At 37.5% G+C, this 14,685-nt stretch overlaps 1 protein-coding gene across 1 annotated transcript; it reads left to right on the top strand.

Annotated features, from left to right (window-relative positions):
• The first annotated feature begins 11,755 nt into the window (after positions 1 to 11,755).
• Positions 11,756 to 13,055, top strand: LOC107409841 (uncharacterized). Its single transcript, XM_016017269.4, has 2 exons — positions 11,756 to 11,980; positions 12,438 to 13,055. Exons 1-2 carry the CDS (start codon positions 11,839 to 11,841, stop codon positions 12,824 to 12,826), a joined length of 531 nt encoding a protein of 176 aa, XP_015872755.1. The 5' UTR covers positions 11,756 to 11,838; the 3' UTR covers positions 12,827 to 13,055.
• Positions 13,056 to 14,685: the final 1,630 nt, after the last annotated feature.

Below are 14,685 nucleotides of genomic sequence, written 5' to 3'. Positions count from 1 at the left end.
TCTCCCGTAAAACTCTCTCCCACTATATCAAAAATATTATTTTATTTAAATAAATAAATAAAAATATTATATCAAAACTCAACAACCAAAAACCCATATCATTCACACTAGTGGGCCTAGGCCCAACTCTAACAATCCCTCACATGAATGATTTGACTTAAAAATACAAACATGACTCTAGTGGTAAAGCTCTACAGTCGGAACCTGCATAGGATAGGTAGATGTTACTCTTTGAACCTTCCCTTGAGAGACTACATTTTCTTTACTGACTTATGGTAGAAGCGATATCTTTGAACCATTTCGTCTTTTGTGTAAATGACAACATAGCCCACACATGATTCCTTCCTGATACACTTCAGTTCTCACTATTGTGTTCATTTTGGCCCTAAACACCTCCCTGGTTCTGCAAGAGTTTCTAAAGAATTGTGCCCTAAACAATTCTCCTTTGAAGCGGCCACTCTTCTCTCTCACATAGGTGATTCCTATTTCTTTTATAATCAGCATACCTATGCATAGATTACTAAACACACGCTCATAGGAATCATTAAAAGCATACTTTTATGCTTAACCTCTTTTTATCACTGTTTCATCATAGGAATGGGCAGAGGATTAACCCCCCACACTGATCCATACTAGTCTTTACAATTGAGTTGTCCCATTGAACCTAGATCTTGGGATCTCCAGTCAACTAGGTTGGGTTTCCATCGTATTGACTTTATTCACGGGCTTCAATCCCATTCCCCTCGATGACTTCTCAACTAGTTCTCTATTTAACCCTTTGGTTAGCGGATCCGCAATGTTATCTTTTGACTTTACATAGTCAATTGAGATAACTCCAGTTGAGATTAATTGTCTAATGGAATTGTGTCTACGACGAATGTGTCTAGACTTTCCATTATACATAATATTCTGTGCCCTGCCAATCGCAGATTGACTATCACAATGTAAACTTATTGCTGGCACAGGTTTAGGCTACCTCGGAATGTCCTCTAAAAATTGGCGTAGCCATTCTGCCTCTTCACCACATTTATCCAGAGCAATAAACTCGGATTCCATAGTGGATCGAGCTATCACAGTTTGTTTCGAGGACTTCCATGTCACAGCTGTAACACCCCGTCCCGAATCGCACCGGAATCCGTGCACGTTGACCGAGGTTGACCGTTGACCGTTGACCGAAGGGGTCAAAGTTGACTTTTTGACTCGGTGGGAATTTCGAGTTGACCAGGGTACCGTGGCGAAGTGCATGACGCCCTGAGTTCGTAGACTAGTAGCACGTCGAAAACGGAGCTACGGTTTGAAAGTTATGGGCAAAACAAGTTGAAGTGTAAACTGTCTAAAAGGTGCCGGGAGTTGACTTTTTCTTGTGATGTAATTGTGAGTTGACTCTTGTATGGTTGTAAAGTACTCGTCGATACGAGTTCATAGACTAGCGGCACGCTTAAATCGGACATCCGGTTAAAAAGTTATGGACGTTTGAAGTTTACCGGATACCGTATTATTTTAATGTTTTTGGGTCGTGAACAGTGAAACGCCACGTGTCAGTTTCTGATTGGTCCACGTGGAATGAACAGTGTCACGTAGGGTTTTAATTTTGAAAAAACTCTCGGGGAAGAGAGAGAAAGAGAGAGAAGAGAGAGAAAGAGAGAGAGGAGAGAGAAAGAGAGAAAGAGGACCCGCCGGCCGCCGGCCATTTTCACGTTTTTCCGGCCTAGTTACTGTACACGCGCCGGCCAGCCAGATTGCCCACCTCATTTCCGGCAAAACCTCCAAATTTCACGGCGAACGGCCGCCGGACGCGCCCGGATCGGACGTCCGAAGTTTGGCGGCGATTTTTCCCCTCCACCGCCGGCCACCGCGAATCGGCACTATTCCGGCCGATAAACAGTACACGCGCCTGACAGCCTTGATCCTCTCCTCAAGTCCGGCCTACCCACCAAAAATCACGACCATCGGACCACCGACGCGCCGGGATCGGAGCGTTTTCCGGCGAGGGGTCAAAAATCTTCAAACGGTGATTTCTCCGCCGTCCGACCTCCGTTTTGCTCACCGTCGGTCCCGTTGGATTGCTCTCCTCACGATCTACAAATCTGCAAAATTTCACAGCAAACGGCCACCGTCGGAAATTACTGTTCCGGCGACGGTTGCCGGTGACGTGGCGGCCCGCCGGAAAGTACTGTTCCGGCGAGTACCCCGAAAATTCCGGCCAGCTCCAGTCCGCAGTGTTCGACCTCCTGAACCCAAATCCGACTTCCGTTTCCACCAATTCGCGACGGTTTGGGAGAATTGCAAAGCCGAAACCCGAAAAACTTCCCGATAAAATTCCGACCCCGTCGGGTACGATCATCGGAAATTAAGACCGGATCTGTGATTAGCATCACTCGAGCTTTGATTCGGTATATAATTCGTAAATTTTAGTTATCGTTTGGTGTTCGCTCCCCGGGTACCCATTTAGGGATTACCCGAATAAAATATTAATATTTGTGGTTTTGGTACTGTGGATGTTTTAGGTGCACGTGCAAGTAGCGGAGTCAATCCTACGGAGGATCTTGATTGAGATACGTGCACAAGGTGAGTGACCCACCTTCAAATTAATTTGGGGAATTTAATTGATGAATATATTATGTGTGAATTAAATATTTGGAATTTAATTTCTATGTGCCAAATATTTATTGGATTTATTGTAGAATTATTTATGAATTTATTGGATTTAAGAAAATGTGCATTTTATAAAAGTATGCCATGTGAAATTATTTTATGGATTTGAGGATTTTGAAATTGGTGTGGTTTTAATGGTAAATTGGGTACGATTTGATTTTCAAATATTTCAAGGAAAATATTTGGTTATGTTGGTGATTTCAATTTTTATGAAATATGCCCATAAAATATTATGGGATTTGATTATGATATTTTGAGAAATTATTTATGCTTGGAAAAAATGTGGATATTTGAATTGATGGATTTGGGAGTTGGTGGATTTGAAAATCATGGGATTTATGGTATTAATTATAAGGAAATTGTGGAGAATTTCCCGGTTCAAGCGGATGGATTATGCCCGCTATGTTTATGAAAAATGTGAAATTTGTTTTATAATTTAAATTGTGGATGTTATGATTTTTAGATGCACCGTGCACGTACTGGTGTTCTGATTATGTGATATGGATATTGTGCACACGGATATGATTAGCGCGCAGGTGGGTGTGAGTAGCGCGCGGTTGATATTATGAGGGTGTCCTGTGGATGCCATCGGAGAGGGCGGCCACCCCCCTTTGGCCGGGACACCAGGTTAGCAGCGGCGCTGTGGGACGCCACGCGACCGTATGCCGGTTTCTTTCTATAACCTCCTGTCTGGCGGTACCTTGGGACGCTGGGTACTGTTGGCGCCACTGGTATATAGTGGGTGCATCAAATGATTTTCAGAACTGTGTTTTAAAAATAAAATGTTAATGAAAAATATAATTGTTACCGCTTCTGGTATTTAATTGATGTCTTGGTTTTCGGGAAATATGAATAAAGGGTTTTGTGAAAATGTTTTAAAAGGGGAACCTTTCCAACTGAGAGAATTGTAAGGGTTTTGAGAGACATTATTATTTCCAACTAATTATTATTTATATACCTATTACCGTGGTATGATAGTGTAGAGTAGTAGGGTCGCTCACTGAGATGATTAGCATCTCACACTCTTAAATTCCGTTCCTCTAGGTACCAGGTTGTCGGTGTTCACTCGGAGCGGACTTGATCTTCCTCGCTGTATTTGTTCGCGCAGTACCTTGTTCTTTTTTTACTGCAGTTGTAATATTTCTTTCACTTTTGCTGTATTCTATATTTTGTAGTACTTCATAAAGCTCTGTATACTGTATGGGACACTTATGTATTTGTATTGCACTGGATTACTGTATTTTTATTTTGGAGTGCTGAAATTTGTGGAACCAGTTCGTCGTACTGTGGGAGGAATAAGGGAACAATTATAGAAGTGTGTTTTCAGTGCAGGAAATTTTGTGGTAAGTCCATCCCTTAGGGGAGGTTCTGCCGGATCTTCCACAGAAGGGTCCGGTAGGGTTTCCCTGGGATCAGGGCTTGTCTAGGGTTCCGGTGGGGAACTTTGGACGGGTCCTGACACAGCTGCACCTGCTAATGTGAATACATAGCCACTAGTGGATTTTGAATCCTTTATATCTGATATTCAATTTGCATCACTGTATCCTTCTAATACAGCAGGATATCTTGTATAGTGCAGTCCGTATTCACGAGTATATCGTAGATATCTTAGTACTCTAACGATCCCTTTTCAATGATCTTCATTTGGATTACTCGAGTATCTACTTAGTCTACTTATTGCGTAGGCTAAGTCTGGTCTGGTACAACTCATCAAGTACATCAGACTTCCAATCACCCTAGCATATTATACTTGAGATACACCTTCTCCTTTATTTTTGGATAAGCGTAAACTCATATCTATGGGTGTTCTGGCTATACTAGTATCATCATTACTAAACTTAGCCAGTATTTTATCTACATAATGAGTTTGACTAAAAATGATTCCATTCGAAGTTCTCGTGATTTTCATACCTAAAATCACATCTGCAAGCCCCATATCTTTCATGTCAAATTTAGAATTTAACATGGCTTTTGTAGTTCGGACCATATTGTCGTCACTACCTACTATGAGTATGTCATCTACATACAAACATAGAATAACATATCCATTCTCTGTATCTTTTACATAGATACACTTGTCACATTCATTTATTTTGAACCCATCTTTTAGCATGGCATTATCAAATTTTTGATGCCATTGCTTTGGAGCTTGTTTAAGTCCATATAAGGACTTTACCAATCTACAAACTTTCCTTTCTTGTCCTGGAGCAGTAAAACCCTCAGGTTGCTCCATGTAGATCTCTTCCTCTAGATCTCCATTTAGAAAGGCTGTTTTCACATCCATTTGATGTACTACAAGATCCCGCAATGCTGCGATTGCCAGTACCATCCTTATGGAATTTATCCTCGTTACTGGAGAATAAGTGTCAAAATAATCAAGGCCTTCCTTTTGCTTGTATCCCTTAATTACAAGCCTTGCCTTGTATTTATCTATTGTTCCATCTGCTTTCATCTTTCTTTTAAAAATCCATTTGTAACCCAAAGGTTTACAACCTAGAGGAAGATCTACCAACTCCCAAGTGTGATTCTGCAGGATGGAATCAATTTCACTTTTAACCGCTTCTTTCCATAAATTCCCTTCAGGAGAATTTATGGCCTCTTGGAAGCTTTGAGATTCACTTTCTAGCATATAAGTAAGAAAATCCGGACCGTAGGAATTTTCAGTTCTTACTCTCTTGCTACGTCTAAGCTCAACTTCAGTTTCTTGTTCTTGATCACTATCATGATTATCATCATAAATAGTATCATAAGTTCGTTTAGACGTACTCGGTCCTTCTTCCACTTTATATGGAAAAATGTGTTCGAAAAATGATGCATTTCTCGATTCCATTATTGTGTTCTTGTGTATATCAGAAATTTCTGACCTATACACGAGAAACCGATATGCATTACTATTCTGTGCATATCCTATGAAGATGCAATCAACAGTTTTGGGACCTATCTTCACCTTCTTAGGTGTAGGTACTACTACTTTAGCTAGACACCCCCACACTCGTAAATATTTGTAGGAGGGTTTTCTTCCTTTCCATACCTCATAAGGTGTCTTTACCTTATCTTTTCGGGGCACCTTATTTAAAAGGTCATTTTCCGACAAAATGGCTTCTCCCCACAAGTTCTGAGGTACTCCAGAACTTATCAACATTGCATTCATCATTTCTTTCAAGGTTCTATTTTTCCGTTCAGCCACACCATTTGATTGTGGCGAATATGGTGGAGTAACTTCATGTATTATGCCATGTTGAGCACAATACTCTCCGAAAGGAGTTACATACTCTCCACCACGATCACTTCTGATCACTTTAACTTTCCTGTTGAGTTGATTCTCAACTTCCGTTTTATAGAGAATAAATTTCTCTATAGCCTCATCCTTGCTTTTAAGCAAGTATACATAGCAGTATTTCGTGCTATCATCAATAAAGGTGATAAAATACTTATTACCACCTCTAGTCGGTGCGAATTTTAAATCACATATATCACTATGTATTAAATCCAAAGGTTCGTTATTTCTATCAATTCTTTGATATGATGACCTCGTTAATTTTGCTTCCACACAAGTTTCACACTTATGATTGGAATCAATTTCAAATGTGGGAATATGATTTAAGTTAATTAATCTCCGCAGAGAATTAAAATTAACATGTCCTAGTCTACCATGCCATAAAATGGAAGACTCAAGCAAGTAAACAGAAGAAATACTAGCTTTATTCATATCTTTAGGCTTTACAGTCATTACATTTAGCTTAAATAAACCATTGACTACATAGCCCTTTCCCACAAACATCCCAAATTTAGACAAAATAACCTTGTCTGACTCGAACACTAAGCGAAAACCATGTTTGCTCAGCAGCGATCCAGATACCAGATTCTTGCGAATGTCTGGAACATACAATACATTATTCAGAATCAGCTCTTTCCCTGAGGTCATCTTCAGGATTACTTTGCCCTCACCTTGGATTTCTGAGGTAGCGGAGTTACCCATAAATAGCTTCTCCCCATTCTTCTTTGGTTCGAAGGAAGTGAACATACTCCTATCCGAACACACGTGGTGGGTCGCACCAGTATCTATCCACCACTCTCTAGGATTAGATCCCACCAAGTTCACCTCAGATATCACAGCACTTAGGTCAATATCGTCAACCTCTTTAGTGATGTCCTCCATCACTTGTGCCTGGTTCCTCTTTCTTTTTGGCAGCCTACATTCAGTAGCTCTTGTCACAGTTGAAGCACCTGCCTTGAAATTTGGCCTTCTTGGAGATTCCTCCTTTTGGCCCTAGCTTAGAAGCTTTTCCAATTTGCTTCTTATTCTTGGAGCCCTGACCATGCTCCACAACATTAGCCTTCAACACGGGCTTCGAAGTTCTCTTATCAGACTTCCTGTTGTCATCTTCTATGCGAAGCTTGCTAATAAGAGCCTCCATATCCATCTCCTTTCTCTTGTGCTTCAGATAATTCCTGAAGTCACTCCTACTCGGAGGTAGTTTCTCAATCATTCAGGCCACTTGCAATGCTTCATTCATTATCATCCCTTCAGCAAGCATTTCCTGAATTAGCACTTGCAACTCATGTACTTGATTCATTATTGGCTTTGCATCCACCATCATGTAATCCAAGAATCGGCCTGTAATAAACTTTCCTGAACCCGCATTCTCGGTCTTGTACTTTCGGTCCAGTGTTTCCCACAGCTCCTTTGCTGATTTCGTGCCACAGTATACACCATACAGGGCATCAGACAGGCCATTCAGGACATAATTCCGACATAAGTAATCGAAATTATTCCACGCGTCCACCGCCATGAGAGTCTCCTTATCACTCTCTTCATTACTGGGTGGCGCATCTTCAGTCAAGTACCGCGTAAGTCCCAGGGTGGTCAAATAAAATAGCATCTTCTACTGCCATCTTTTAAAGTTTGCTCCATTAAACTTCTCAGGTTTCTCCGCATGACTAGCAGAAGGAGGCATCTGAATTCCAGAAGTTTGAGTGGGCACAGTCCTGTTGTCTCCACTTGCCATTTCTGTATCATCACAAAAACAGAAATCAATTAGTTGTTATTTTCTATATTAACAAACTAATTATATGCAATTTCCATAAGGAAAACACACAAAAAATGATTTTTAGGGTTTCTGAATACACCACAAAAAATTATTGTATACACCCCAAAAACACTATTCACATTCACTATTCACCGGCACTGTTCATGCCACGTGTCGCCATGCTGACGTGGCTGATCACAGGCTGACGTGGCACCCCATGCCACGTCATCATGCTGCTGACGTGGCACCACCACATAATCAAAGTGATGCCGTGGCACCACGCCACGTCATCGCTCGGCATACGTGGCATCATGCCACGTCATCAGCCCGCTGACATATCACCATGCCACATCATCATCCTGGTGACGTGTCACCGCCATGTCATACCCATGTTGACGTGGCACCAGGCCACGTCATCGCACTGATGATGTGGACATGCCACGTGGCGATCCTGTTGGCACTATTTAGACACGTGGACTGTCCAGTGCATGAAACGTGGCCGTCCGAGAATGAGACACGTGTCATATGTATCAGGTCGACACGTGTTCCATCCATTGGTGGACACGTGGCTCATTGTTTTTGCGACATGTGTAAGCCCATTTGCCATTGGACCGGGTCTCTTGGGCCTTGATCTCAATCGGGCTGGGTCCTGGGTTGAACAGTAGCCTGTTCTAACCTAGTCTGGGCTTTAGAACTGGGCCTGACTTAATAACATTAGAAAAACCGGCCCAGCCTTTCAGAAACAGCCCAAACCCTATTTCTTTTCTTCTTCAACCTTCAACCGGGTCATTTGGACCCGGTTTCTCTGGTAAACGGGTCATACGACCCAGCAACAATTTTCCTCGTCTTTTCCACTCTCCCAGTGGCCAAAAAATTACCAAAAAAACACCAAAATATTTAAAAATTTATGGGTAATTCAATTTTGGAAAGATTTTTGATCAAAAACAAAAAATTAATAATTACCCATAAATTTTTATACCCACGGGTTTGCCAAATTTTTTTTTTTTCCTTGTTTCAATGGTGAAACACACATAGAAATATTTAACAGTAAACAATAACATAATAAACAACTTAAATTTCCACATTATATTTACATATATAAAAATTATAAAACGTCTTAAGATTGTTGGTATGATATCATGGATGAATATATGTAAATATATGTGGACAATTTAATACAAAATAAATAAAAATAAATACAAAATCAATACAGCATTTTAGAACCTGTAGGTCTTTGAAATTGATCTACTTTCTACAAAGGTTGACCGAGGCCTGTGTGATACCACAGTGTCCTTAAGACGTTTTACGCCCACCGGTGCAGGAGTTTTGTAGCGAACGTCTCCCAGGATACAACGTCTGCAAAAACTTTCTGATACAGCACCTCTGAAGCTTTTCTCTTCGAAGTCTCTGTGTATCTTCACTTTACCACTGTTTCTTTTCTTTTCTTTTTCCTTTCTGTATTTCTCTCCAAAAATAAAATTGAAAAAGAACGTTACCGTACGTGCAACCTTCAAACTCTCATAAGGAGTTTTTTTCTCCTGTAAAACTCTCTCCCACTATATCAAAAATATTATTTTATTTAAATAAATAAATAAAAATTTTATATCAAAACTCAACAACCAAAAACCCATATCATTCACACTAGTGGGCCTAGGCCCAACTTTAACAATTATTACACTGTACACCTTTGAGGTTTCTGTTATTTACAACCAGATATATTCATGAAATTATAAAAATATAAACACAAAAATATCCAATTATAATAAAAAAAAAACCTTAAAAATATTGAATGTAATATACCCTATATGATATACACTGTATCTTTACGGTGACCACAAGAAAAGAGAATCCCACAAATATAACCAGGTCGCTCGCTCTGCAGACTCTAGTAATCTAAGGGCCAACGAAGGGCTTGATTAATGTCCTCTGTTGCAAAATTCATGGACCTTCGTCGCGTTTGTATTTCTTCCATCTACCTTTCTACCTTTGACTTTGAAGCTGTTGTAAATGTTTTCCCATTTCCCAATTCAATGCTCTCTCTCTCTCTCTCTTTCTCTTTCTCTGTCGACACAGTTGGAATATGGATGTCCGTACATCTAAATTATTGACATACAGAAGAAAATTATTACAATATTTAAGAAATTTCATAACCATGCATCTATTACATTTATATGTGGCTTCACCTACTTGTATTTGTGCTTCATGGATGGTACGTTTAGCTATCTTCTTGTGTTTTTCTCTACCTATTTAATTTATTGGTTTAGTCAAATTCTCTTAATTTTCCATATTATCAACCATTTTTGTGTTTTGTATACTATATATAATTAGTCTGAAATAAATTGGACTTTACCACTAAGTTGTCTTCTAATCTAAACAACCTCTCTAACATTACTTTAATTAATATGAAATTTTTAGCTTGTTATAATTATAATTAAGAGTGTGATCTCACAAGACTATATATGATTTAATGTCTTTATATGTGCTAGAGATTGTGTATTTAATAACGTTCATAGATGTATATACCTATATATATATATATATATAGTTATGGATCCATATTAATTCTGTAGACATGCTTCATTATTTTGCAATATACTTGAGACCTGAAAGTATACAATTTTGATGTCAGACACCTTTTCTTCTAGTTTCATGGAAAATTCATTAAAGAATTCGTTCGGTAGATCTAGGAACATCATATGTTGATTTGGAGTGAGCTAGCAAACGCACAATGGCATCCATAATATATACACATTATGTATATGCAATATTACAAGTTGATCATTCACTTACAAACAGAGTGAAGGAGTTTTGGTTACTGTTATATATGTTGCGACTTCATATATATGTAGAATATACTTTTTCAATTAGGAAAAAGGATGGATTATTCGATCGATTTATTGAATGAGAATACTGGTTCTCAACATGTGCAGATCGATCAGATGTGAATGTTTTGGCGTGTATTTCAGGGGAACACTAACACTATACATTGACCTCTAAGTGTATGCAAATATAAAAGAAGGACGCTTATATATATATATATATACCTCATTAATTTGGCCCTTGGTGTTGCAGTAAATTCTTAGAGCTAACCCTTCGCAAGTACCAAAAAGAAAAACCTTCACAAGTGCCCAGAGTCATAGGCAATCTGGCTTGGGGCATGATTAATTGGACCTCTAATTAAACATGACCATATGATAAAGAATTAATGCCTTTGTTCCCTCTTCCTTGTCTAAATCTATAAGAAAAAAGTATGTCTCTCTCTCAAACAACCTTTTTCAGCTTTTGTTTGTAGGATCTTGTAGTATTAAAGGCAAACCCTCACCTACCTTTCTGCAACAACATTAATGCCCTGATAGCTAAGTTGATCTACCGTCTGCAATGTAATCTGGAAACCAAATAATAATCCAACTCCATCGGATTTGACTCAAACACAGGACAATTTGGTCACTTGGGTTTTTTCTTTTCAAAATATATATGGAACTGTTCTGTGGGTTCCTAGCTATACCAAATTCCGACCCCTTAATTATGAGATCATCTGGATGCCTAATAATGTTTTCATTGTATGTGTCTCAATCAATTAATTAATTTTCAGATTTTGTGTACCTCCTCCTAAAAGGTTGTTAAATGGTTTTTTCACCTAATATGAGTGTGTCTCATCTTAAGATTCTCTAAAATATGCCAATTCAAATGTATATATGCTGCCTCATTCTCTGTATCCTTACAAAAGCTATCGCTTGTAAACAAAAAGATTGCTTAGGCCTCTCCTATTTTGACCCATTTCCAATTTTTTTTCTTTTTTGCAAGAAAAAGAGTGAAAAAGAAAATCTGAAATTGACATGCATATGATGATGATACGATTATTAATCTAAGATTATGTTGTGATCATATATATATATATGATCATATATATATATATATATATGTAGATATAAACAGAAAGAGAGAGAGAATCCCGGACTTTGAAAAATCACTGCACTTCATTAACACCAACTACTAAACTCTGCAGTGGGGCCTTTCATTTAATATGGTCACGTACAAGTCTCTCTTTATAACCCTATAATTTCTTTCCTTCTTTTCACACTAGTACTGTCTTCTTCTCTCTATCTAGTTAGCATCTACCACTATTTCTAGTACTGCTTTTTTCTTTCTTTCCATGGCGCTTCCTCCTCACTTCACAGCACTTGTTCTTCTTCTAATTGCGTTGGTCTTTGCAAATGTTGAGCTCTCAACGAGCACCCAAATTGTGAAGGCCAAAGTCTCTTGCCTTGATTGCAAAGCGAACTATGACCTCTCCGGTATGTCTCTTTATCCCCCCATTTTTAGTTACATATCTAATTCTCTATTTATTATTATTATTATTATTTTTTCATCTTATGATAACATATACTGCATAAGAAAAACCTTAGCATTTCTAAAAGTTGCAAGGTGGCTGTCTTTCAAACCAGAATATAATTTCTATTTCATGGTCAAACAAGGACTACTTAGTTTCTTCAACCTAGTCATTTTTCTGCGGGTAAGAATTGTGTATGCATAGTGATCGATGTTGCGCTAGACGATTAGATGTCATACTTGAAGGAACCAATTATGTTCCCCTAAACCCACATCCGTGCAGGGGATCTCTGAAAATTAGACTTGAAAGCATAAATATTATTGTTCTTGTTTGACTATCTATGTATTAAAAAAAATATTTAGTTTATTTTTAGACCCACTTAAGATTGAATATGTATTATGAATTTCCTTGGATGTTTTCAGGAATTAAAATTCTAGTGAAGTGCGATCAAGTGAAGAAAATGAGTATGGCAACCACAAAGAATGATGGGTCATTTGAAACACAACTTCCCACAGACATCTCAAAATCTGGTCCGAAGGCATTGAATTGCCTTGCAAAGCTTCTTGGTGGTCCAAAGCAGCTCTATGCCTCAAAGAAACTGATGACATCCCAGGTCATCAACACCACTCACTCAGACTCTCTTACTATTGCCACTCCTCTTGCCTTTTACACGTCCTGCCCTTCAAACACAAATCAAGTTCATTGCAAGGTTGCTTCATCCAAGACCGTTGATCTTCCTCTGCCTCCTGAGTGGGGCCTAGCACCTTCAAGCTACTACATTCCTTTCTTCCCTATCATAGGCATACCTTGAATTAATAGTGCTTGTTTACTTTCTACCCTATAGCTTGCCTCTCAATTAATATATAATTAGTGGGTTGAAAGACTACATTCAGTCTGCTATATGGATAACATACTTATATATGCATGTATATATGTATGGCTCTGTGTTTAAGCCAAAAAAAAAAAAATAATAATAATAATATATGTATGGCTTTGTGTATGAAGAATGTAGTAATTAAGATCTTTGTATTTCCCTTTTAGTTTTTGGTAAATCTCTTTTGAAGTAGCTTATATATATATATATATATATATATTTAATATTACGCGATTCTTAATATATACTTGAAATTGTTGACTAAAGGTTTCAATTATTTATATACAACATATTGTAGACAATTTTAGCAATTTTGAAATTTAATGGTAAGAATTTGGATGTTGATGGGTGAGTCGATATTATTAAGGGGACTCTTACTAAATAATAATAATAATAATAATAATAATAATTAAGGGGAAATTCTATTTAAATTTTTTCAATTTTGTTTTAATTATACTCTTTTTTTAAAAGAAAAATAATAATTCATTCAACTGAAAGCCAGAAAACAGGTGTTAGTTTGAAGGAAAGGAGTGTGTCCGTCAGGACCTTCCTCAAGCCAAATAAGAACACAAGATAAACCAACAACATGTTGAGCCATACAAAGGAGCCACATGGTTGGTTATAATTGCACTTAAATCTCACTTTTTGAAAATTATCATGAATTTCCTTTTAGTTTTTCATATCTATGAAAACAGATTTATACCACTTTAAATTTTAGCAATTAAAAACTAAAGAAATGTTAAAAATCAATATTTTATGGTTGAATAAAATTGCAGAAACAAAAATTTAGTATTTAACTATTAAAATTAAGTAATAAAACCTGATAAATAAATTTACTTTGATAGATATAGAAAATTAAAAAAAAAATTGATGATAATTTTTTTAGAATATAAAATTTATATGTAATTAAAAGAAAATTGAGGAGATTTAAATGGAATTTTTCTTAATAATTAATTAATTGATTGTAGTCAATTATGAGTGGAGCTCAACCACATGGATTTCTTTTCACAAGTGCTTCTTTAAATGTGGAATAAATGCCTTGTGATATTTATAGGCCAAGTTTTAAATACACACACATGGCTACCGTCAAATCTCAATGGCATATCTTGCACGCTAAATTCAACATATCTCGTGTAAAATCATGTGACATCTTGGACTGCAAGGGAGGAAATTAAGATTTGACCAAAGTCAATCACGTTTCCACGTTCCACTAGTGTACAATATTATAAGATTCAATACAAAAGAAAAATAGAAATACTCTATATATATATTTCAATGCAAAATAAAGAAAAGTAATTAAAACGGTGAAGAAGAGAAGAAAAGAAATACAAAGGGCTTTCTTCAATTTTTTGTGCAGCATTGTCCGCTAGCTTAATTTTAATTGATTCCCATTGGTGGTGTTGGAGTTGAAGGATAAGTAGGGGGCTTGGAATTTTACAAATGGTGGCCATTATTATGTTGGCTCGGGTTTCTGGGTTGCAATGGATCTGAAAGAAAGGACCCAAATTATCTAAGTGTTTGGGTTCTGCCAGTAATGGGGGTAGTGAAATTTTTTCCTTTGGAGGGCTACACATGATATTCTTCCTCAAGCGAATTCCTTGCAGTTGTGCAATGGGAAACTGAAGTACTCACTCTTTATGGTATTTTAGTAGAAGCTCGTGAGGTGTGGAAAGAGACTTTTTTTTTTTTTCTTTTTTTTTTTAAATATATATATATAAATTATCTCAAGAAATTAATCAATAAGATTTGTCTACTTTTGCAGATATTAATTTGTAGATTAGTGGGTGTTGAGTTTA

The sequence above is a fragment of the Ziziphus jujuba genome, chromosome 10, assembly GCF_031755915.1.
Source record: "Ziziphus jujuba cultivar Dongzao chromosome 10, ASM3175591v1".
NCBI lineage: Eukaryota > Viridiplantae > Streptophyta > Magnoliopsida > Rosales > Rhamnaceae > Ziziphus > Ziziphus jujuba.
The sequence above is the reverse complement of the archived record's forward strand: the minus strand, read 5'-3'. Positions and strand labels throughout refer to the sequence as shown.